The 25,257-nt window shown below is 43.7% G+C and overlaps 1 protein-coding gene across 2 annotated transcripts; it reads right to left on the bottom strand.

The window, feature by feature from the left end:
• Window positions 1–279: 279 nt before the first annotated feature.
• Window positions 280–24,911, bottom strand: LOC111979313 (sushi repeat containing protein X-linked). Of its 2 annotated transcripts, XM_024009776.2 has the most exons (10): window positions 24,674–24,911; window positions 9,210–9,266; window positions 6,428–6,622; window positions 6,089–6,265; window positions 4,690–4,816; window positions 4,167–4,285; window positions 3,856–4,035; window positions 2,658–2,791; window positions 1,804–1,925; window positions 280–1,659 (listed from the first exon to the last, which is right to left on the bottom strand). In XM_024009776.2, the coding sequence occupies exons 1-10, from the start codon at window positions 24,792–24,794 to the stop codon at window positions 1,476–1,478; spliced, it is 1,416 nt and encodes a 471-aa protein (XP_023865544.1). In that variant the 5' UTR covers window positions 24,795–24,911; the 3' UTR covers window positions 280–1,475. The 2 variants fall into 2 exon arrangements, with proteins under 2 accessions (XP_023865544.1, XP_023865553.1); XM_024009785.2 differs by lacking the exon at window positions 9,210–9,266.
• Between the last annotated feature and the right edge of the window lie 346 nt (window positions 24,912–25,257).

Raw genomic sequence — 25,257 nt, 5'->3', positions numbered from 1 at the left:
TGTCTATGCTCCCATTCTTTCTTTTTTTTTGCATCTCTTACATTCAGTTTTGTACACCAGCTTCAAACAGCTGAAAATATTTTTGGTTAGTGAAAATATATTTCACAGCAGTTTATATGGTACAATGATTCTCTACACTATACTTGCTTGTTTTGTCACACAAACTAAAATTAGGCGAACTATTAGAATTGTAGCAACCAGAAAATGGGAGCTATTTCTGCATATTGCAGACCACTCCCAACATTCATGCTTAAGAAAAAAATTGTGTTTTTAAAAATCTATTTTTGCACATTTTTATGGAAGTCTATTGCAGTAAGGTATTTGATTGTTACCCAGAAATTATTTTATGGGCCTCTAAAAAACAAACATACAAACTGACAAGTACAAGAATCAATATGATTGTGATGCATGACCCACTCTGCCTAGGACTTCTAACTGCTGTAGTATGCAGTGATGGAAGAGAGTAATATCTCCATTCTAATCATCCTGGTTTCAATGCTTCACAGCTTAAAGTCCAATCAGGTATTCAGGTTCCAGTACTAATGATTCCTACTTAGCAATGGCTATCATAAACACACACAAATAATWAAAAAAAGATCATCAAGGACAATAACCACCCAAGCCACTACCTGTTCACCCCGCTTCCATCCAGAAGGCGAGGTCAGTACAGCTGCATCAAAGCTTTAACAGAGAGATTGAAAAACAGCTTCTATCTCAAGGCCATCAGATTGTTCAACAGCCATCACTAGCACAGAGAGGTGGCTGCCTACCTACAGACTTGATATCATTGGCCACTWTAATAAATGGAACACYAGTCACTTTAAATAATGCCACTTTAAGAATGTTTACATATCTTGCATTACTCATCTCATATGTATATCATGTATCCTTTACTATCTTGGGTTCAGGTAGTAAGCTTCATGGGAGTCATGGGTTCAGGTAGTAAGCTTGAGCGACAGTTTGGTTTAAGTAGTAAATTGGGTTTAAGTGACAGAAGGGTCTTTGTTGGGATGGGAAGGACTGTCCCATAGGGGGAGGGAAAAGGGGTGGGGGTGGAAAGAGACAGTGGGGGGCAGAGTCATATATATATACTGTATATATAGAGAGAGAGAGTTGGGCCAATGYGCATTGTCTGAACGAAAGCGGCAATTTCTCTTCCATAGCCGTTGCTAAGTGAATATTGACGCTTCCACGTTGTGCTGGTAGTTTTCTAAACCTATRAAGATGTCCAGTGAAAGCAGATATGCAACTTGTTGACGCCACAACACAGTACTGCCTTGGATTCCCATAATTATCCCAAATGCTGATCAATAAAAATGTCTGTTAAACACAAAACACTGCTCTGTTGTGATTGTTTACAGCAAGAATGAAGGCGCTAACATGACAGCCGTTCTAAAACCTGGCCCCCCTCTCTATATGATTCTGGTTGGGGGTAGGGTTTTTTTGGGGGGTGAGGGCGTTGTTGAGCTGTTGTACTACTGGCAGGTGTGGCCTGCCTCCTGCTGCTGCAGCACCATCTCATCTATGCGTCCCTGCCATGTGTCAATGGTGGTGAAGATCTGGGCTGAGGTGATGGGGTACGTGTAGCGCTCCCTGTCCATCCCCTGCTTGTCAATCATCACCATGTTGAAGTTATTATGGGAGATCTGGAGCAGTAACCTAGACAACAGACATCAACACTTCCATCAGGTCAAGGCTGAACACACAATGGTCAGTCTGAAGAATGCTGTGAAAATTAGTTGTAGGTTTGTTATGAATGATGATGGTGTGTGTATGTGTATGTGTGTGTGTGTGTGCGCGCACCTGAGTTGTAGGGCCAGCCCTGGAGSGATAAGTCTGTGGTGGATACGGCCRATCTGTGCTGGGTAAATCCCCACCAGCTCAATCACTGTCACATGCCTGAGGTCCAGACCACACTGGGCATGCTGGAACATGCATGCACAAAAGCGCGCACGCACGCACGCACGCACGCACGCACGCACGCACGCACGCACGCACGCACAGCACGCACGCACGCACACACACACACACACACACACACACACACACACACACACACACACACACACACACACACACACACACACACACACACACACACACACACACACACACACACATTAATATCGTAAACACACAAATAACATTGTACACACACTAGCACAGAACATGAAAATGCACTCACATAGACATTTCACTGAATCTATCACATGGACAGTTAAGGGCGAGGTTGGAATGACTCACAGCATAAGACAAGAGGCACGTCTTTCGTGACACTTTTAAAGGTCAGGCCTTTTAAAGGCCGCTGCCCTTTAATAGCTTTTTATGGCAGAGAATCCTCCAAACAGCCTGAATTTACAGAGAGCACTGGCCTTTTTTACTCTGCGCCATGACATTTTCTGTTTAGCAGGAACTGTGGCACTACACACCCCATCAGCACAACCACTTCAAACACACACATTCTGCTGCGGCACTCAATAAGCAGAATTTTACCTACTCTCCCACCCAGTCTCCCCTCCCTCCCTCCCTCCCCCCCTCCCTCCCTCCCTCCATCCCTCTCCCTCCATCCCTCTCCCTCTGTCCTCCTTCCCTCTCTCCCTTCCTCTCCATCTATCCCTCCATCCCTCCCTCTATCCCTCCATCCCTCTCTCCCTCACTTGTAGGTCAGTCATCTGGAACCTGTAGTAATGATTGGCAGCAGTGGGAGCAGAGATGATGAGGAGGCGTCGTTTCTCATAGAACTGGTCCAGCAGACCTGAGGCCGTACGCACCCCCACGTTGATGTTCATAGCTGTGACATGACATAATAAAACACTATATACCATTGCATCATATCACGTCATCATATTTTATGAACGTAAATTATGTTATTTTTTGAAACAGTTGAATTGCAATTGCCAATAAAAAATAATATATATTTATTTCATTGCTGTTTTACTCTGTACTGGTCTTGTTGCTAGAAACATTGTTAGCCAATTACCCAGAGTGTATAAGAAGTGCTATGTGGAGTGTCACTATATTACACAATACAATAGAAGTATAATACACCTATATTAGACATTATAAACTGGGTGGTTCAAGTCGTGAATGCTGATTGGCTGACAGCCGTGGTATATTTAAGCAATAAGGCATGAGGGGGTGTGGTATATGGTAACCAGTTTCTGATAACAACAAGGCACCTCAGGGGTTTGTGATATATGGCCAATATACCACGGCTAAGGGCTGTATACAGGCACTCCGTGTTGCGTCGTGCTTAAGAACAGCCCTTAGCCGTGGTACATTGGCCATATATCACAAACCCCTGAGGTGCCTTATTGCTATTATAAACTGGTTACCAATGTAATTAGAGCAATAAAAATAACTGTTTTGTCCTACCCGTGGTATACAGTCTGATATAACACGGCTGTCAGCCAATCAGCAATCAGGGCTTGAACCACCCAGTATATTACAGGCCATATACCACGGGTATGACAAAACATAATTTTTTTTACTGCTCTAATTATGTTGGTAACCAGTTTATAACAGCAATAAGGCACCTCGGGGGTTTGTGGTATATKGSYMATATACCACACCCCCTTGGGCCTTATTGCTTAAATAACCCACATGAGTATGTGTGACAGACAGTGCTGGTCGATTTCAGAGCAGGCGGTATTGATCCTCTGGATCTCTGTGATCGATCGACAGCCCACCCTGGCCGAGGGAGACATGCCCATTTTCACCTCCAGTGAACCCCTCAGCACCCCTAACTACCGCTTCACTACTGCTAAACACAACATGGTGGATGTGTCATGTACGTTTGTGTGGTGTGTGTGTGTGTGTGTGTGTGTGTGTGTATATGTCTACACAGACACATACCTGCACAGTTGGTTTCCGTGCCAGACCAGGTGAGACCGTACTGGCACACCCTCGCAGCGCTGCCCTGCAGCTCATACCCTCCTGTACACTTGAACTCACAGGTTGCTCCATAGTTATTACCATCGCTATCACACTTCATAAAACCGTTGTCTGGGGGGGTCATGGGGCTGCAGCGACGCACTGGTGGCACAAAACAGATTCAGAAAGCCACTTTCACAGGAAAAATGTGTAAGTTATGTGATTGTTCCTTCAAATGTTGTCAGAACATTGCCCCAGTAAATTTCAAACTGGCCCTAATGTTGGGGGGTCACCTCGTACTCTGACAGAGAAGCGGCAGCTGCCCTTATTCCCTGTGCGGTCGTAGACGGTGTAGGACATCTTATGGAGACCCTCAGGGAAGTGTCCAGGAGGCTTCCCTTTCAATATAACACTGTAAAAAGCCTCAGTCAAATACTATACTGTGTCAATAGTGCTGAAGCCTAACTAAAGATTTACCCTACTATTACTGCTGCTACTACTACTATTCATTTGGCAATTAAACCTTTTTTACTTCCTGAGAGTCAGATAAACTGATGGATACTATTGTTATATCTCTGCGTGCAGTTTGAAGGAAGTTGCTAACTTCCGCTATGTTGCGCAAACACTAGTTAGCAATGGCACATGAAACTATCTTCAGACTGCACGCAGGGCATACAAATGGCATCCATGAGCTTATCTGACTCTGGGTAAGTAGAACAAGGGCTTAATTGCCAAAATCTCACAATATTCCTTTAATACTACATGTTAAAGGAAGGGGTTAAGGGTCAGGGGTCAGGGGTCAGAGGTCAGACTGACTCGGTGAGGATGCCGTCAACCGTGTCCTTGCCCTCTGGTGTGTCCCAGGTCACCCTGGCTGTGAGCCTGCTCGGCTCTGCTGTCTTCTCCTTCAGGTTAGGACACTTTATTACTGGGCCGTCAACATCTACCAGGGGGGGGGGGGRGAAGTAGAGAGAGGGGGAAGTAGAGGAGAAGAGGAGATGTCGGGAGACAGAGACAGGAGAGAAACAGGAAGAGAGAAAAATAAAAAGGAAAACTGTTATCCAGAGTGATCCCCCTGTTCTGTTCCGCGATGTTGTGTCCTGTCTATGTAACAGGGCTGAATCTAGACTAGAGAAGCTATTGTCACCGCAGACCAGGAGAATCAATGTCATTTCACGAGAGCAGAAAGCACTCTACTCCATCACAGCTATGTGTGTCAGTGTGTGTGGGGGTGTATGTGTGTGTGTGTGTTATACAACCTGTTCTTCTAAATCACTCAAAAAGTCAAAATCTGACTTTCTTGGATAAAAGAACATGCAATATGATGTATTGTCTTGAACGTCAGTGATAATTTTTGCGTCTCAGGCTTAGCCACAAACACACACACACACACACACACACACACACACACACACACACACACACACACACACACAAATTTCAGCCATCGTTATAATTACATAACACAGTCATATGAACATCTACTTTCCCTGAGAGATTGCTAGTTGTCTGCTGGGCGTAATTTGCTGGTGGGGATGAGGAGGGAGGAATCTGAATCTCACATATCCATCGTCAGAATGAAGACAAGCTACAGTGAACAATGTCTCACAACTGCATTAACAATCACACACCACTTAATTAAAATGTGTTAGCATACGAGATGCTACTCAGTTGTTCTGAGACTGGGTCATAGTTCATAGTGTGTCATGCTTGAGCTAGAGCACAGGCTTATGGTACCACCCTTAACTGTGTGTGTGTGTGTGTGTGTGTGTGTGTGTGTGTGTGTGTGTGTGTTGTGTGTGTGGTGTGTGTGTGTGTGTGTGTGTGTGTGTGTGTGTGTGTGTGTGTGTGTGTGTGTGTGTGTGTGTGTGTGTGTGTGTGTGTGTGTTGTGTTTGAACTATAAGGTTTTTAGATCTTCATTAAACTATATTACAGCCTCTTTCCCACAGAGCAGTAAGTCATTAAGTCAGTCAGGATTCAGAGTGAATGTGATTTATCATTTAATTGATCCCATATTCTAGAGAGCAGCCTATATGCAGCTGTTAAACTGTGTGGGGGTTGGAATTAGGATGTGGCTAAATTCAATGTGCTTTTGACGTGGAAAACTCAATAATAATCACATAGCTACAAACACACACACATACCACAAACACACTGTACATCTGTAAATGCACGCACGCACGCACGAACACACACACACACTCTCTGACTCACCCACACAGACGCTCTCTCCTGAGGTCCAGGTCTTGTGGTACTGGCAGGTGACAGTATTGGGCCCCTTCAGACTGTATCCAGGGGAGCAGAAGAACTCACAGCGGGAGTTAAGGTAGGAGCCGTCTGAACATGTATAGCCCCCGTTCGCAGGCATCTGCAGCTTAGGACACCGGATCTCTGACAGAGAAACAAAAATGAATAGTCCATACATGTCTGATTGTCAGGTAGATGGTCAGGTAGCTGGACACAAACCTCTATTTTTGGTGTAGAGGTGTGTGTCCAGTGATGTTGTGTCTCACCAGTAGTACAGGTGTGTGTGTGTGTGTGTGGTGGTCTCACCCCTGCAGGCGTAGTTCCCTGAMCAGTGTTTGCTGGCCATACACACCACCTCTGCGTGTCCATGCTGCATCTCGTAACCCCTCTTACAGCGGATCATACAGCGCGATCCCATCACGTTACCATAGTATTCCCCGTCGGGACTCCGACAGCTCACATCGCCGTGCTTCACCTTGATGGGGGCGCACCAAGCGGCCCCTAAAAACAGGGGTGGGAAGGGAGTGAGAGGGAGAATTACTATGCATTCGGAAAGTATTCAGACCACTTGACTTCTTCCACATTTTGCTACGTTACAGCCTTATTCTAAAATGGATTAAATAAATGTTTTTCCTCATTAATCTACACACAATACCCCATGATGACAAAGCGAAACAGGTTTTAGACATTTTTGTACATTTATAAAAAGAAATTCAAACAGAAATACTTTATTGACATAGGTATTCAGACCCTTTGCTATGAGACTCGAAATTGAGCTCAGGTGCATCCTGTTTCCATTGATCATCCTTGAGATGTTTCTACAATTGATTGGAGTCCACCTGTGGTAAATTCAATTGATTGGAAATGATTTGAAAAGGCACACACCTGACTATATAAGGTCCCACAGTGGACAGTGCATGTCAGAGCAAAAACCAAGCCATGAGGTTGAAGGAATTGTCCGTAGAGCTCCGAGACAGGATTGTGTTGAGGCACATTTCTGAGAAAAGGGTCCCAAAAAAGTTCTGCAGCATTGAAGGTCCCCAAGAACACAGTGGCCTCCATCATTCTTAAATAGAAGAAGTCTGGAACCACCAAGACTCTTCCTAGAGCTGGCAAGCCCGGCCAGACTAAGCAATCGGGGGGAAAGGGCCTTGGTCGGAGAGGTGACCAAGAACCCAATGGTCACTCTGACAGAGCACCAGAGTTCCTCTGTGGAGATGGGAGAATCTTCCAGAAGGACATCAATCTCTGTGGCACTCCACCAATCAAGCCTTAATGGTAGAGTGGCCAGACAGAAGCCACTCCTCAGTAAAAGGCACATGACAGCCTCAGCCTGCTTGAAGTTTGCCAAAAGGCACCTAAAGGACTCAGACCATGAGAAACAAGATTCTCTGGTCTGATGAAACCAAGATTTAACTATTTCGCCTGAATACCAAGCGTCACGTCTGGAGGAAACCTGGCACCATCCCTATGGTGAAGCATGGTGGTGGCAGCATCATGCTGCGGTGACTAGTCAGGATCAAGGGAAGGACCTCAGGCTGGGGTGAAGGTTCAACTTCCAACAGGACAATGACCCTAAACACACAGCCAACACAAAGCAGGAGTGGCTTCAGGACAAGTCTCTGAATGTCCTTGAGTGGCCCAGCCAGAGCCTGGACTTGAACCCAATCGAACATCTCTGGAGAGGCCTGAAAATAGCTGTGCATTGACGCTCCCCATCCAACCTGACAGACCCAATATAATAATAATAATAATAATAAGACTTGAGGCTGTAATCGTTGCCAAAGGTGCTTCAACAAAGTAAAGCGTCTGAATACGTTTTTTATTTTTAATACATTTGCAAAAATGTCTAAAAATCTGTTTTTACTTTGTTATTGTGGGGTATTGTGTGTAGAATGATGAGGGGAAAAAACGATTTAATCCAGTTTAGAATAAGGCTGAAACGTAACAAAATGTGGAAAAAGTCAAGCAGTCTGAATACTTTCCGAATGCACTGTATACCATTCATATAAAAGAGTGAAATAAAACCTACTGGTTCAGCTATCCATCCATAGAAAATATAAATATTATTTTTGCATCAATGTAAATAAACTAGGGTTGTGTGGACATCCATGTTTTCTTACCTTACACACAGAGACTCTCTTAATTTTAGAGATAGCAGGCACTGACTTACCCATAGCAACATACATAACCTATACCCACTGACCACAGGACAGTGTTTACAGCATAGACTAGAGAGGTAAAAGCTGCAGTGCTAGTGTTCACCCACCAATCAATCACCACAGGTAGATAGACAGATACAATGGGTTTGTCACTTACCATAGTCCACACTGACATAATAAGAAATGTAGCCAGGAAGTGCCGCGGGGCCAAATGGATTACCAGGACGTGTAATAATCGTGAGGGATAAAGATTTGTCAGAAGAAAACTAAAGTTGCCTAATCTTTCCTCTGCCAGTTGGACCACTCTATCCATCCCYCAAACGCTTGTGTAAAGATTCCTTTAGAGAATGTGAAGTTTGAGGGGACACYAGGTTCGTATTCCAGGGAAATCAAATCTGCAGTGCATTTCCCGCTGGCTCGGAACACACACACACACACACGTCCTTGTACGCACACATACACACTCTCAAACACACACTCTCTCAAACACACACTAGCCCAGGCTAATCTCCAGCTGGACAGGAGCTGGTGTGTGTTTGTGTTGGCTATATCTCCTGAGTAAGAGAACACAAAACTATATTTGCATCTCTACAGAGGAGAAAGAGTTTGGTTTGGCCTAGAGGGTAAGGTTCCATGTCCAACTGACCTCAATGAGAAGCTGGAAGTTAGTTTGACATAATTGTGTCAGTTTGTAAAACACAGTGAACGGATGCAGAATATCGGCATCTTGTGGAAAGAAAATGAACCCAAGTGAAGACATCACATTGCTCGGCTATTCCCCCATGTTTTTAAAAAGTAAAAAGTTATTGCTTTGCGTTTCAGAGACTTACGTCAACCCTAAACTCTCCTGCATGTTGAAAGCGAGTGTCTGAGAGTGTGGAAAAGTGTGAGAGCATGTGGCAGCAGAGCTTGATCAAAGCATTCACCTCCATTTCTACGAGCATACGTGTCTTCATCATCTCCATAGACATAGTAGGCCGACCCTGGGAAAAGGGAGAAGAAAGCAGCTAGTCACCAGGCAAGGAAACAGCAAGGCTGTGTTCAGGATGAGAGTAGGGCTGCATTCAAAGGGTTTAGCAACGTTTCAAAACATGACGTAGGCCTCATCTTTGAGCAAGAGTTTGGGTTGGATTTTACTGGTGTTTTGCAAGAGGGAATTATTAAATCAAGGCTATCACTGTTGGAAAACATTGCTGAGCTATTCCTCCAAAGAGAACCCCAGAGGTTGGACCATACGAGAGATCTCTTGAAAAGGGCTGACAGGTAGCCTTGTGGTTAGAGTGTTGGGCCAGTAACTGAAAGGTTGCTGGATTGAATCCCTGAGCTGACAAGGTAAAAATCTGTTGTTCTGCCCCTGAACAAGGCAGTTAACCCACTCTTCCCTGGTAGGCTGTTGTAAATAAGAATTTGTTCTTAATAACTGACTTGCCTAGTTAAATAAAGGTTACACAACACACACACAGAGAAGATAAACCCCATGGGTGCCTTTCTCCCCAGCAGGTTTCTTCTTGGTGAAACTTTGCTCTAAAACCAGTGGTGCAATAGCCACCTCACACTGGGTTCACATTCAGTAAGCATGAATGTGACCCAGGGTGTTGTTGTGCGGTCACCAACATACTTACTGTGATATTGGTTTCCTCTTCTTCTTGGTCACTGATATGAGAGAGATAGAAAGATGACAGCAAAGAATGGCCTTCAATTGCTTTTACCTGTCAAGTTCTTTGATAATAGTTGTCAAAAGGAAAGAAGATAAGAGTATTGGGACATCACTTGTCAAGTAGACAATGCTTCGCTGTCACAGCAAAATTACTGCATGATCCAGAACTTTCTGCTTCAAAATTATACATAACCATTCAATGGAAAATAAAGGAAGAGTGACATGAGGGAGAGAGAATGGGTGATAGAAGAGTGAGGAGATGGGGGAGAGAGAATGGGTGATAGAAGAGTGAGGAGATGGGGGAGAGAGAATGGGTGATAGAAGAGTGAGGAGATGGGGGGAGAGAGAATGGGTAAGGGGAGTGACCAGCTGAGGACGTCATGGACCCCAGCCCAGTATGAATCTGTCCCCTGTTCTGAATCCTTGAGGGACATAACAGACAGAGAAGAGTTTCACTCCTGCTACAGCCACAAGTTCTCCGCCCTATGGGTGTACACGTCAGCCACATGTCCATCAATGGCTGTCTGATATTCTAATTACATTCTGTCACTGAGACGTGAGTGTCGGACTTTCCTCTCCTCAACGTGGCTTTTCTGTCAAACGAACACGACCTGTCTGGAACAGAAATCACAAGGGTTTGATGTTCCTCAAGGGGGAATTCTTTCACCGCTGCGGTCTGAGGAGAAGCTAGATGACTGCTGCAGTGCACCCTTCTTTACTTTGTGCCTCCAGCTCTGTCAACACACACACACACACACACACACACACACACACACACACACACACACACACACACACACACACACACACACAACACACACACACACCACACCACCACTGCAGTTTTAGCAGTCAGATCACACTGCTATTGAGGACATCCTCACACAGACTTTGATCCGATTTAGCTGGCTGAGGGGAAATCTCAAGCTTGCAGACAATTCACTGCCTACAGTGAGGTTGTATAATATGACCTTACATAGTACAAGCACCCCACACCATGGAAATACACATCTCTACTAAGCTTGGTTATGGAGCCATAACAACAGATAATAGAGTCAAGCTAACACAAACATAGGCCTTAATTTCTGTCTCTACCGAGACTGTTCTACAGATTGCTATCCTGCTTCAATAATGAAAGTTCTGTTCGGAAACCTAATTTCCTAGTTTTGTTTTTCCGTAATAAATAGACTCCTACATGGGCCTTACTGACATACAGTGGGGAGAAACAGTTTTGATACACTGCCGATTTTGCAGGTTTTCCTACTTACAAAGCAGGTAGAGGTCTGTAATTTTTATCATAGGTACACTTCAACTGTGAGAGACGGAATCTAAAACAAAAATCCCGAAAATCACATTGTATGATTTTTAAGTAATTAATTAGCATTTTATTGCAAGACATAAGTATTTGATACATCAGAAAAGCAGAACTTTATATTGGTACTGAATCCTTTGTTTTACAATTACAGAGATCATACGTTTCCTGTAGTTCTTGACCAGTTTGCACACACTGCAGCAGGGATTTTGCCCACTCCTCCATACAGACCTTCTCCAGATCCTTCAGGTTTCGGGGCTGTCGCTGGGCAATATGGACTTTCAGCTCCCTCCAAAGATTTTCTATTGGGTTCAGGTCTGGAGACTGGCTAGGCCACTCCAGGACCTTGAGATACTTCTTACGGAGCCACTCCTTAGTTGCCCTGGCTGTGTGTTTCGGTCGTTGTCATGCTGGAAGACCCAGCCACGACCCATCATCAATGCTCTTACTGAGGGAAGGAGGTTGTTGGCTAAGATCTCGCAATACATGGCCCCATCCATCCTCCCCTCAATACGGTGCAGTTGTCCTGTCCCCTTTGCAGAAAAGCATCCCCAAAGAATGATGTTTCCACCTCCATGCTTCACGGTTGGGATGGTGTTCTTGGGGTTGTACTCATCCTTCTTCTTCCTCCAAACACGGCAGTGGAGTTTAGACCAAAAAGTCTATTTTTGAATCATCAGACCACATGACCTTCTCCCATTCCTCCTCTGGATCATCCAGATGGTCATTGGCAAACTTCAGACGGGCCTGGACATGCGCCTGCTTGAGCAGGGGACCTTGTGTGCGCTGCAGGATTTTAATCCATGACGGCGTAGTGTGTTACTAATGGTTTTCTTTGAGACTGTGGTCCCAGCTCTCTTCAGGTCATTGACCAGGTCTGCCGTGTAGTTCTGGGCTGATCCCTCACCTTCCTCATGATCATTGATGCCCACGAGGTGAGATCTTGCATGGAGCCCAGACCGAGGGTGATTGACCATCATCTTGAACTTCTTCTATTTTCTTCTTTTTCTAATAATTGCGCCAACAGTTGTTGCCTTCTCACCAAGCTGCTTGCCTATTGTCCTGTAGCCCATCCCAGCCTTGTGCAGGTCTACAATTTTATCCTTGATGTCCTTACACAGCTCTCTGTCTTGGCCGTTGTGGAGAGGTTGGAGTCTGTTTATTGAGTGTGTGGACAGGTGTCTTTTATACAGGTAACGAGTTCAAACAGGTGCAGTTAATACAGGTAATGAGTGGAGAACAGGAGGGCTTCTAAAGAAAAACGAACAGGTCTGTGAGAGCCGGAAATCTACTGGTTGGTAGGTGATCAAATACTTATGTCATGCAATAAAATGCACAATGAATTACTTAAAAATCATACAATGTGATTTTCTGGATTTTTGTTTAGATTCCGTCTCTCACAGTTGAAGTGTACCTATGATAAAAATTACAGACCTCTACATGCTTTGTAAGTAGGAAAACCTGCAAAATCGCAGTGTATCAAATACTTGTTCTCCCACTGTACACCATACCAGCAGAGAGCCAGCACAGAGCCTATGGCAGGGATATTTCCCCAGATACAGAGCTCCACATGCACATCCTTAGAGACAGCCAGGTAGACTGACACCACATCCATCCAGGGAACTGCAGCAGAGGGCCTAACACATTATTATAGACTGTCAATCTCTCTCTTCTCCCTCCCGAAGGGATCTCACAATATACAATAAAGCTGACTCCAGAACAGCCAGGAGTAAAATAACACTTTGATTGACTTGAAGCTATCTCATCCACATCATCAACACAAGCCAGCCTTGAATGCAAGCTGATATGCTGAAAGGTTGACAGTATAAAGGTTCCTTCTATTACTTATTTCCCATTTGGTTAACATCAGTGAGTGAATACAGGCTAGATCCTGATCAAACAAGATCAAAGAAAGAGACAACTTACATCCACTCCAAATGGTATGTCTCTCAGATAGCATCCCGACCTTAGCGCTCTCTTTCTTTCTCTCTCTCTCTCTCTTTATTTTTCTTCTTCTCTCACAGTGAAAACGGCTCTTCGAGGGTGGAAAGACGTCAGAGAGAACAGAGTGTTGATACAATAGAGAGAGAGAGAAGAGAGAGAAGAGAGAGAGAGAGAGAGAGAGAGAAGAGAGAGAAGAGAGAGAGAGAGAAGAGAGAGAGAGAGAGAGAGAGAGAGAGAGAGAGAGAGAGAGAGAGAGAGAGAGAGAGGAGAGAGAGAGAGAGAGAGAGAAAGAGAGGCTCTCCTGTCAAGCTCAGAGAACAACAGGACCATACGGAACACAAACGGAGGTTCCAATCAGATCAATAATGTAGAAACATGCCAGGAGGGAAACTGAATAGATAGTACAGACAGCCTCTGTTGTTTTATCTGGGAACAAGGCAACAGTAAACACGGGCCAATTAGTAACAATTATTCAAACGTATGTTGTRTGGATTAATGAGAGAGAAAAAACATATATACTGTATATGCTTGTTCAATGTTTGGTGGGGGACAAACAGTCCCTCACTGTAGCTCAAACGGGACAGGAGACACCAAGAGTATGTGGACACGTGCTCGTCGAACATCTCATTGGGCATTAATATGGAGTTGGTCCCCCCTTTGCTGCTATAACAGCCTCCACTCTTCTGGTAAGGCTTTCCACTAGATGTTGGAACATTGCTGCGGGGACTTGCTTACATTCAGCCACAAGAGCATTAGTGATGTCAGGCATTGATGTTGGGTGACTAGGCCTGGCTCGCAGTCAGCTTTCCAATTCATTCCAAAGGTGTTTCGATGGGGTTGAGGTCAGGGCTCTGTGCAGGCCACTCAAGTTCTTCAACACCGATCTCAACAAACCATTTACGTATGGACCTCGCTCTGTCATTGTCATTCTGAAACAGGAAAGGGCCTTCCCCAAACTGTTGCCACAAAGTTGGAAGCACTGAATCAACCAGAAAGTAATTGTATGCTGTAGAGTTAAGATTTCCCTTCACTGAAACTAAAGAAAACATCCCCAGACCATCCACCAAACTTTACAGTTGGCACTATGCATTCGGGCAGGTAGCGTTCTCCTGGCATCCGCCAAACCCAGATWCTGGGACTGCCAGATGGTGAAGCGTGATTCATCACTCCAGAGAACGAGTTTCCACTGCTCCAGAGTCGAATGGTGGTGAGCTTTACACCACTCCAGCAGACGCTTGGCATTGCGCATGGTGATCTTAGGCTTGTGTGCGGCTGCTCGGCTATGGAAAACCATTTCAGGAAGCTCCCGACGAACAGTTATTGTGCTGACGTTGCTTCCAGGGGCAGTTTGGAACTCGGGAAGTGATGCAACCGAGGACAGATTATTTTTACGCGCTACGTGCTTCAGCACTTGGTGGTCACCTGCTGTGAGCTTGTGTGGCCTACCACTTTGCAGCTGAGCCGTTGTTGCTCCTAGATGTTTACACTTCACAATAACAGCACTTACAGTTGATCAGGGCTATTGATGAACTGACTTGTTGGAAAGGTGYCATCCTATGACGGTGCCACATTGAAAGTCACTGAGCTCTTCAGTACGGGCCATTCCACTACCAATGTTTGTCTATAGAGATTGCATAGCTGTGTGCTCGATATTATACACCTGTCAGCAGCGGGTGTCCACTAATTTTAAGGGGTGGCCACATACTTGGAATTTCAGTTGATTACCATAGCAACCCCTTGGGTCAATCAGTGTGTCACGTTCTGACCCTAGTTCTTTTGTTATTTCTTTGTTTTAGTGTGGTCAGGGCGTGAGTTGTCTATGTTAGTTTTTCTATGATTTTCTATTTCTGTGTTTGGCCTGATATGGTTCTCAATCAGTGGCAGCTGTCAATCGTTGTCCCTGATTGAGAACCATATTTAGGTAGCCTGTTTTCTATTGTGTTTTGTGGGTGGTTATTTTAAGTCTTTGTGTGTCTGCAACAGATAGAACTGTTTCGGTTGTTTCTTTGTTGTTTGGTTATTCAGTGTTCAGTTTTGATTATTATTAAATATCATGAACACTTACCACTCTGCACGTTGGTCCTCACCTTCTTCCACCGACGACAGCCGTTACACAGTGTAAATGCCATATCTCTATGGCAAGACRCATCATTCAATCAAGTTTTGTCAAAATCGGGCCAGTGGTGTCTGAGGTATCGCGTTTGATTAACGTACGTACTATCATACATACAAACGGACGGAAACAGATCCATAACCGCCCCCCCAATCAGAAACACATAGACTGAAGACAGCGGAAGGGTTCTACCATCTCTTTCTCTCTGCCTATGTGCACATGTTCCTCAACCAGTGGCGTGTATTCATGGATGCTAAGAGAAACCAGGCTTCCCCAGTAAAATTTACCAAGAAAAAAACATTCAAAATATGGGGTTTCAGAAATATCTTTCAATTCGCAAGAGGCTGAATATATCTCAATGGAGAAAGCATCCAAGCGAACAAAATTGCGCCCCTCTGTGTCAGTATGTGTAGCGTATCTGATGCTGTCTGATCAAAATGAGTATGACATTGTTGCCGCCTGTAGCATTGAATGCAAGGGAAGCCAGCGAGCATTTGGCCTCCCTTGATAAAAAAGTATAAAATAATAGTCAATCAACTTTGAGCTAAACTGAGTGAGCTCAGCTTTGAAAAAAAATGTCAAGGAAAGTGCTTCACACCAATCACATCACATCAAAAGCCAAAGGTGGAATTGGAATTGAAAAATGTAATTGTTGCATCCTCTCGTTGTGTCGTTGTCCTCGGTTGGCTAGCTAGTTAGCTAAAATTGTCCCTTTCCTAAATTAGTCCTGGATGGAGATAGGGATTTGGACTTGTGGTTTTACTTAATTCTCTGTACTGGCCAATGATTATAACGGCGATTCTGAACCAACCATAAATTCATACATTGTGCCTCTGGCCTGACAGGATGGAAGTTCAACATGTAGCTAGTAGGCTGATGTTAATTAGTTGGGTCATCGTTACCAATAAAAGGAAGTTAGGCTAGTAAGCTAGAACTTTAGCTAGGTAGCCTAGGACAACAAAAACTAAAAGCGTGTACTGTATGACAGAGTCACAGAACGTTTAGGCAACATGAAAGAGAGGAGGATGGCATTGGCATTTTTCCACAAGTAGGGTGAGTCAACATGTTTTTTTTTTCTACTTTCACGCACGCACGCACGCACGCACGCACGCACGCACGCACGCACGCACGCACGCACGCACGCACGCACGCACACACACACACACACACACACACACACACAGAAAATGGAAAAGCATATGTTGATTGGACTAAATCGTTATTGGTATCTTTTAGATGTATCTTTAAGGTGATTAGATGATGTAGAAATGTTGAAGTTGAAATGATGCTGGAATAGTTGAAGCAGCTTTTGTTTTCTTTGCGACTTGTGGTAACTCTCTGTGGTTCTAAATCAATAGTTGTTTAGTATTCAGAAAAAGTTGGAAACATGTAGGTCATGTAATAGGTCATGTAACTGTTTGTTCCATGCAATATGTTTTGTGGACTTCACCGGACTTCATGTTGCTCTGGTTTTGTGATGAAACAAATGTGTGGTTGAATTTATCATGCCACTGTGTCTTCTTATTGTCTCAGCGTTAGGCCTATACAGTGCCTTCAGAAAGTATTCAGACTCTTTGACTTTTTCCACATTTTGTTAGGTTACAGCCTAATTCTAAAAATAAATAAAAATTCTACACACAATCTACACACAATACCCCCATAATGAGAATGCAAAAACAGGATTTTTGACATTTTGACTAATTTATATATATTAAAAAAACATTGGTATGACGCTACAAGCTTGGCACACCTGTATTTGGGGAGTTTCTCCCATTCTTCTCTGCAGATCCTCTCAAGCTCGGCCAGGTTGGATGTGGAGCGTTGCGCACAGCTATATAATAAGGTAATAAGGTATTTCTGTTTTTAATACATTTGCAAAAATGTCTAAAACCTGTTTTTGCTTAGTCGTTATGGGGTATTGTGTGTAGATTTCTGAGTATTTTTAATTATTTAATTTAATCCATTTTAGAATAAGGCTGTAATGTAACAAAATGGGGAAAAAGTCAAGGGGTCTGAATACTTTCTCGAAGGCACTGTATATCATGGTCACAAGGCATATGAACTAACAGGTTAAAGAACAAACTATGCAATTATCACAACACAAAATCGAGGTTGTAATATGGATTTTCCCCCCTGGCTTGACTTCCCTGGTGGTTTTACACACACCGCTACTGTCCTCAATCAACCCCTCTCTATCTCCTTCTCTTTCTCTCTCTAACATCACATGCTCACCGACACCTTTCTTATTGCATCAATCACTCACTCTCTCACTGTCATGCACTCTCTTTCTCTCTCTCTTTCATCATGCACAATGTGAAGAGCAATACTTCTGCTATTTCAGTAGTATTAAAGGCGTTGCATGGTCAATCTCAATTGGCTGTACAGAATTTACGGTGATAAGGCCTCTGCAAAAGTCAGGGCATTCATACTTCTTGCGCTGAGCAGTTGAGCTGAGCTGTTGTGAAGGATGTTGTCGAGGAAGTGAGTTTGTGTTTATATAGGACCTCCCGCCCCCACCTACCGTCAACCAATCATGTCAATGCTGAGCTATACGGAGTCCTCCACATCGTTACAAAATTTGGGAGACACACGGTGATGCGATACAGATATCTATTTGGCCTCTGAATGCCCCCAGAGGCTCCACAATTGCGTTACACCCTCCACATGGATCAAGCATSAAGCATAAATTGGCTTTCAGTAAACTGTCCGGCTTAGAGATTTCCCTGGGTTACATCACACTTTGTTATAACTAGTTATTGGGGGAAAATCGATACAGTTACATATCGCAATATTATTCTGTATGATATTATTTGATACTTTGACTCCAAGTATCGATTAGTATATAATTATTTTTTGCTAGTTAGTGTTAGGTAGTGCTATTTGTTTCTCTTGTCGTGATGTGTGTTTTGTCCTATATATATATWTWTTTTTTAATCCCAGCCCCGTCCCACAGGAGGCCTTTTGCCTTTTGGTAGGCCATCATTGTAAATAATAATTTGTTCTTAACTGACTTGCCTAGTTAAATAAAGGTTAAATAAAAAATAAAAAAATGTTTGGAACATCAAATCGCAATAAATCACAGTATTGAATCGCAATACATCTAGAATCTTAAGAATCGCGATACATATTGTATCGGCACCTAAGAGACCCAAACATCAAACACTTCCCTTGCCAGTTGCCACCCACCTTCATATAATGCCCAGGAGGTAACATCAACACTCAGCCTGTCTCTCAGTATAGACACCTCAATGTACTGTACACTACCATAGGAAAGAGAGGCTGACAAATAAAGACTAGAAAAACCCAAACCATCCCTCCTCCTCTTCTCAACCCCCTTTAACACACACATATGCTGCCACATAAACAAAGAGTCTAACTAACAACCCCTAAACCAACACCCTTGTTAAATCAACGCCCCATTAACACCACACACACACCAGTGACATCAGTTTCAGCTATCTGAGTCCGTTTGACTAGCTGTGTTTACCCTGTCAGTGTAAATCTACAGTAATTCCAGTGGCGCTTGTATGTACTTGTTCCAGCCTGTGGATCAGACAGAAGTGGTGAGCTGCGCCACCACTGAACAAGACATTTCAATCTCCAACACAACACCCTCACACACTCAATCTCTTTCTCTCTATTTGACAAACCGCTATCTTTGGTATGGGCATCCATTGCATATATACGCCGTGACACACATACACTAGAAATGGGGGCAGAAATAGATATGGTACATGTTGGGATGTTATTTTTGACGATATATCGTATCGTTTGGACAATATCACAATACTATTGTTGCGGTCGTTTGCTGTATCTGCACCAAAAGTCAAGTATATCTTCTTTTCAGCACTTTTATTTCCATGACTGATCAAAACTCGTTTTCTCATGGCCCTCCCTTGTCCCTCTGCAACAGACAGATGCTCTCTTGTCCTTCTGCAGCAGACATATGTTGAACAATATGTAGTGCTGAACGATTAGTACTTTTTGAGGTCGGTTCGGTTTCAGTTCGATTATTATAAAATAATCACAGTTTTCATTTAGATTATTATATWTTTTTTTTTACATAAAATGCATTATGAATCAATGACATTAAAATTATTTTAGAGATTTTTAATGGAAAATCCAAATAAAAAAATAGTGAACATTCAATTGACCAAACATTGAACATATTCCAATGTCTCTGTCTGGTCCACATTGGGTAGACATCAACAAAAAAATAGGAAATTACTATGAAATATGTAAATATTTCAGTTGTGTATATTGCTTAGTTTTTATTTGATTACTTTATTATTTTTCATTCCTTAAAGTCATCATCTGATCTCTGTGTCACGGTTGTGTGTAGAGACGGACCAAGGCGCAGCGTGCTCTGAGTTCCACATCTTWATTTTTTTGTGAAATTTACAAAACAAAAGGAAACAAACAACGAACCGTAACATAAGAGGTGCTACATGCACTACCTCAAAAACAAGATCCCACAAAACACAGTGGGGAAATAGCTGCCTAAATATGATCCCCAATCAGAGACAAAGATTGGAGGCCTGATGCGTGGCACCGGACTGGTGACACGCACTTCAGGGCGACTGCGGGGAGGAGGCACAGGACATACTGGACTGGGGTGGCGCACTGGAGGGAGAGTGCGAGGAGCAGACACAGAACGTACCAGACTGGGGACACGCACTTCAGGGAAAGTGCGAGGAGGAGGCACAGGACGTACTGGGCTGTGGAGGCGCACTGGAGACCTGGTGCGTAGAACCGGCACACATGGTACTGGACAAATGACACGCTCCTTGGGACGAGTATGGGGAGCTGGCACAGGTGGCATCGGACGGCTAACACGCTCCTCAGGGCGAATGCTGTGCATACTACGCCAAACCAACAGCTCTCTTGCTTCACTCTCCTCCAATTTATCCAACAACTCCTCGATGGTCTCTAACTCACCCCTCCGTTCACTCTCCAACAAAAAATTTGGGGGCTGCTTCTTGAGCTTGCGGCGTGGCCGCGAAACCCGGCATTGTCGTTGTCCTTCCTTCACCGCTTGCGTCTGCTTCCACGGAAGGCTTTCGTCTCCGGCCATTATTTCTTCCCAAGTCCAGGATGTCCTTACCTCCTGGATATCCTCCCAGGCCCAGGATACCCTCTCCTCCTGTGCACGCTGCTTGGTCCGTGAGTGGTGGGATCTTCTGTCACGGTTGTGTGTAGAGATGGACCAAGGCGCAGCGTGCTCTGAGTTCCACATCTTTATTTTTTTGTGAAACTTACAAAACAAAAGGAAACAAACAACGAACCGTAACATAAGCGGTGCTACATGCACTAACTCAAAAACAAGATCCCACAAAACACAGTGGGGAAATGGCTGCCTAAATATGATCCCCAATCAGAGACAACGATATACAGCTGCCTCTGATCGGGGAACATACCAGGCCAACATAGACATACAATAATCTAGATAACCCACCCTAGTCACACCCCGACCTCACCAACATACAAAATAAAAGGCTCTCTATGGTCAGGGCGTGACTCTCTGCTCAGGCATTAGCAGCCAGACAACATTCTCTGTGCTTCCCACACTGTACTGTCTTAGTCAGAGCTGTTTGACACGCTGCAGAGCTGTCTGACAAAATCATTTTACTACTTCTTTAATAAGATAAGGCACACTTTCACAAACTGTCTCTATCCCTCTCTCTCGTTGTTGTGTTGTGTATATTCCTCTGTCATGCGGTCTATGCGGTCTGTGTGTATCTAACCTAACGTAAAAGTGTATCCATCTCCATCCTAGACGGAAAAAACAGGTGCAATGGATTATGGTCATTGTAGTTAATTACCACGTTTCTGTGTCGAACAAGGTTCGTAGAAAATAGTAAAAATAAAGAAAAACCCTAGAATGAGTAGGTGTTCTAAAACTTTTGACTGGTAGTGTATATGTATTTCCCAAAAAATATATGGGGGATTGAAAGTGATACAGACAATTACATTGATGGGAGCTAAAATCTATCTGCAATATTAAAGCTGATCTACCCCCTAAAAAAATTGTGCAAGGCAGTATTACATTTGTCACTGTCTGTCCATGTGTCACTGTCTATCACCTACATGTTTTATCTCACCTGTGTGCACCTACGTTGTAAACTTTCATTCATAGGCTAGGTTGTAGCAACCTCATGATGGGTATAGGGCAAATTCGAGTATCATATAGTAGCCTAAACCTATCGATGATACATTGAGCTGGGTGAATGGAATATGAATGACAGTCATCCAATATGCTGTAATAGAAATAAGGCCATGGTCATGGGAAAACAATCGTCCTCCGTCATGTTAAACAGCACCGATGTCACGCCCTGACCTTAGAGATCCTTTTTATGTCTCTATTTTGGTTGGTCAGGGCGTGAGTTGGGGTGGGCATTCTTGTTTTTGTTCTATGTTTTCTATTTCTATGTGTTTGGCCGGGTGTGGTTCTCAATCAGAGGCAGCTGTCTATCGTTGTCTCTGATTGAGAACCATACTTAGGTAGCCTTTTCCCACCTGTGTTTTGTGGGTAGTTGTTTTCTGTTTTGTGTTGCTGCACCTTACAGGACTGTTTTGTTTTCGTTTCACTCTCTTTGTTATTTTGTTTAGTGTTTCTGTTCTAATAAAAATAACATGAACACTTGCCACGCTGCGCTTTGGTCCGATGACTACTCTTCATCCGAAGACGAATATCGTTACAACCGACCACCACTGACATTGGTAATTAGTGGTTAACACCAAAAACACACCCCAAAAAAATTTACAAAAAATTAACACCAAAAAAATAAAATAAGTTGGTTAATCACTCAGCACTAACAATATGTTTGGAACATCTAATTGCAATAAAATCCCAGTCTCGAATCGCAATACATATAGATTTGTGAGAATAGCAATACATATGGTATTGGCACCTAAGTATCGTGATAATATCGTATCGCGAAGTCCCTGGCAATYCCCAGCCATAGTGTACACCCATGCACACAAACTCTTATCTGGTCCCATCCTGTCTTTGAACTTATCTCAGCTTCTCATTACTCCCCAGTAAATGTTTCACCGCAGGCTACTGTCCCTGCCCTGTTTGCACTTGTCTATCTGAAAGATGTGTGTGTGTGTGTCTGTGCGCCCTGCACGCATGGTGTATTCTTCCTAAGATGAAAGAACACTACATGGCATCACATCCATCAATCAGCATATAACAACAATAATGAGCTCCATCCCATCRTGGCGTAGGGTCAGTAGTTAATCAGTGGTATGCTATGGACTGTTGACGGTTTGATTCCATCTGATACATGGTCCTCCTGTCACCCTCGTCTATATGGCAGCCCCCCGCACCTCTCTGATTCAGAGGGGATGGGTTAAATGCGGAAGACAGTTCAGTTGAATGCATTCAGTTGTACAACTGACTAGGTATCCCCGTTTCCTTTCCTTTACCCTCCGGAGACCCTGCAGTCTTACTCTTATCAAACAAAAACATMTAGCACGTTTCAGAGACTGACTGCACATATCTGAAGGGTTCTGTGTGCAGCGAGCTATGAAACATGAGGAGGGAGTCCGAGCAAATGCGCGCTTAGTCCGAACACAGGAGCCCTTGTGTGGCTTGTAACTGCCCCGACTTCCAGGAGCTATGGGCTCTGATTGTAGGGCACTGARGCTCCAAATATTGTCACACTGGCCTGGAATGTATTTGGGAAATGTTGACTGGAGAGGTGGAATTATCTAGGCTACTGGATCTAGGAACTTCAACGTGATTCGCTTCTGTTGGGTGACAGAAATCACAGGCCGTTATAGGCTGACCACACCGCTCACGTTGCGTGCGTGAGCGTTGTAAAATAAATGTATAAATCTATGTTATTCAATTATTGCACCCACACTGCTCGCACGCGTCAACGAGCGTCTGCGTTGCCAAGGGCTAAAATAGAAGTCCTTTCTATTTCTTACGCAGATCGTGCTGAAAGTCCTGCCTCTCCCATCTCATTGGTTTATAGAAGAGGTACCCACGTGCCATCTCCTCATTGGTTATACCCACGTGGGTGATTGAAAGATGAACTGTGTTGCCGGTCGGTGTAGTAATACTATGAAAGTTTAGATGCCAATCACCATATAAGTTCAATATGAAAAAGCCTGGAAGGAGGAGACATGACTAGAAACGATTCGGTTGACCGTTTTATGTGTGGATTAATTGTCGGAGTAGAGGACCTTGTGCATTTCAGGTAAAATAACAACTCAATATTTATATCCCAGGACAAATTAGCTAGCAACAGCAAGCTAGCTAAATTGGACAAATTAGCTAGCAAGTGCAAGCTAACTAGCTAAATTGCCATAAATGTTTAATGCTTTTCGACCTGTTCCCAAATTAATGTAATTGGTTCAGAGTTTGTTTTGATATTTTAACCTGCGTGTCGTTTGGTGTAGGGGTACAAAATAAATGTATGCATGATGGCACACGCCCGCAGCCGGTTTGGGTTCCGTGTTACGCCTCGATCATACCGATAGTGACACACAAAATGTGACGCATCATCTGGATATGTATGCAACAAAAGTTCAACATTCAACTTCTGCTAACATTTCTGTCAAGCCGTCTACGAATACAATTTGAGCAAACATTTGATAAATCGAACGTAACCACCACACAGAGCGCACTGCAACTGCCTCTGCAAAGCAATGCTGCGAGGCAAACAGCGTTCCATTGAAAATGAATGTACTTCTGGTGTACCAAAATGCAACTGAAAAAGAAAAGGAGAGCCGCACTCTCTAGCTCAGATGCAATAATTGAATAACCTAATAACCAACGTTTCGASAGACAAGCTGTCTTCATCRGGGTACCAAAATACAACGACACTGTCGGTGTGATCGAGGCGTTAGGTCACGACACTGTCAGTGTGATCGAGGCGTTAGGTCAATACTCCTAGGCACGTTTTATTCACAGATCTCCTCTAAAATAATGGACTGTTCAACTCATTATGGATATTGTAAAATAGTTACTTTGCATGGCAAAAGACCTTGAAGGATTTCGAATAATAAATGTTTATATAACCTGAGGCACGAAGGTAAACAAAGTCACCGAGTAGAATGCTGGCTTTAGTGTTAATCTTAAAGCCCCGCTTTCACCCCAGCCTCAGCTCCCTCCACGTAAACAGAAATGTGGCTCACCAAACAATAGCAGTTGGATATAGCAGATAATTAATGCGCAATAAACTAACCAATCGCAACAACCGCTACCCAAGTCATTCAAATTCCAACGCAGTCATGTATGTAAAAACATTTAGTTTGTTTGAGAAATTAACAAACGAGTGTCCGCTTGGACACTCGTGGGTTAACTAAATCCCTCTGATCCGCGGGATGGAACATATATGCCATTCCTTACCTTCATAGTCTAAACTGAAGCAGAACTGGACATACACGAACAGAGACACTACCAGCCAGGTGTCCATATTCACGCACRGGACACCCTTCAACATCTTTGGAAAGTATAAGAACACTTCCATCGCATTCAAACTTTCCAAAGACCCGCCTACTGCTCCAGAAACGAGAGGATTTTCCTCCGTCCGAATGGATCCTAATCGAATCTGGCCTGAGCCTGAGCGTGCGGCCCGGGCGTCACAGCTGAGTGAAGCAACACTGAACTATAGCCCCTGCAACCCATTCAAACAAATAATTAGAAAATAAAACAAAGTGACTCAGAATAGCATTTAGGTCTAGTTGCCAGTGTTCCTGGGGCAGTAGCCTACATTCCCCAAGTTGAAAGAAAACTAAAAGCCCAACCTAATAAAAGCATCTCAAACACCTAAATGATACCTCAATGCTGGACATACAGTATACACAAACACACATACACCCCACTGGGCACAGACATCATTTCAACATCCATTTGGTTGAGTTGTCAACTAACGTGAATTCAACGTGAAATCAACACAAAAAATGCACCATGTCATTGGATTTAGGTGAAAA

This window comes from Salvelinus sp. IW2-2015, linkage group LG2 (assembly GCF_002910315.2).
Source record: "Salvelinus sp. IW2-2015 linkage group LG2, ASM291031v2, whole genome shotgun sequence".
In the NCBI taxonomy this organism is placed as follows: domain Eukaryota; kingdom Metazoa; phylum Chordata; class Actinopteri; order Salmoniformes; family Salmonidae; genus Salvelinus; species Salvelinus sp. IW2-2015.
This window is presented reverse-complemented; position numbering and strand designations above follow the sequence as displayed.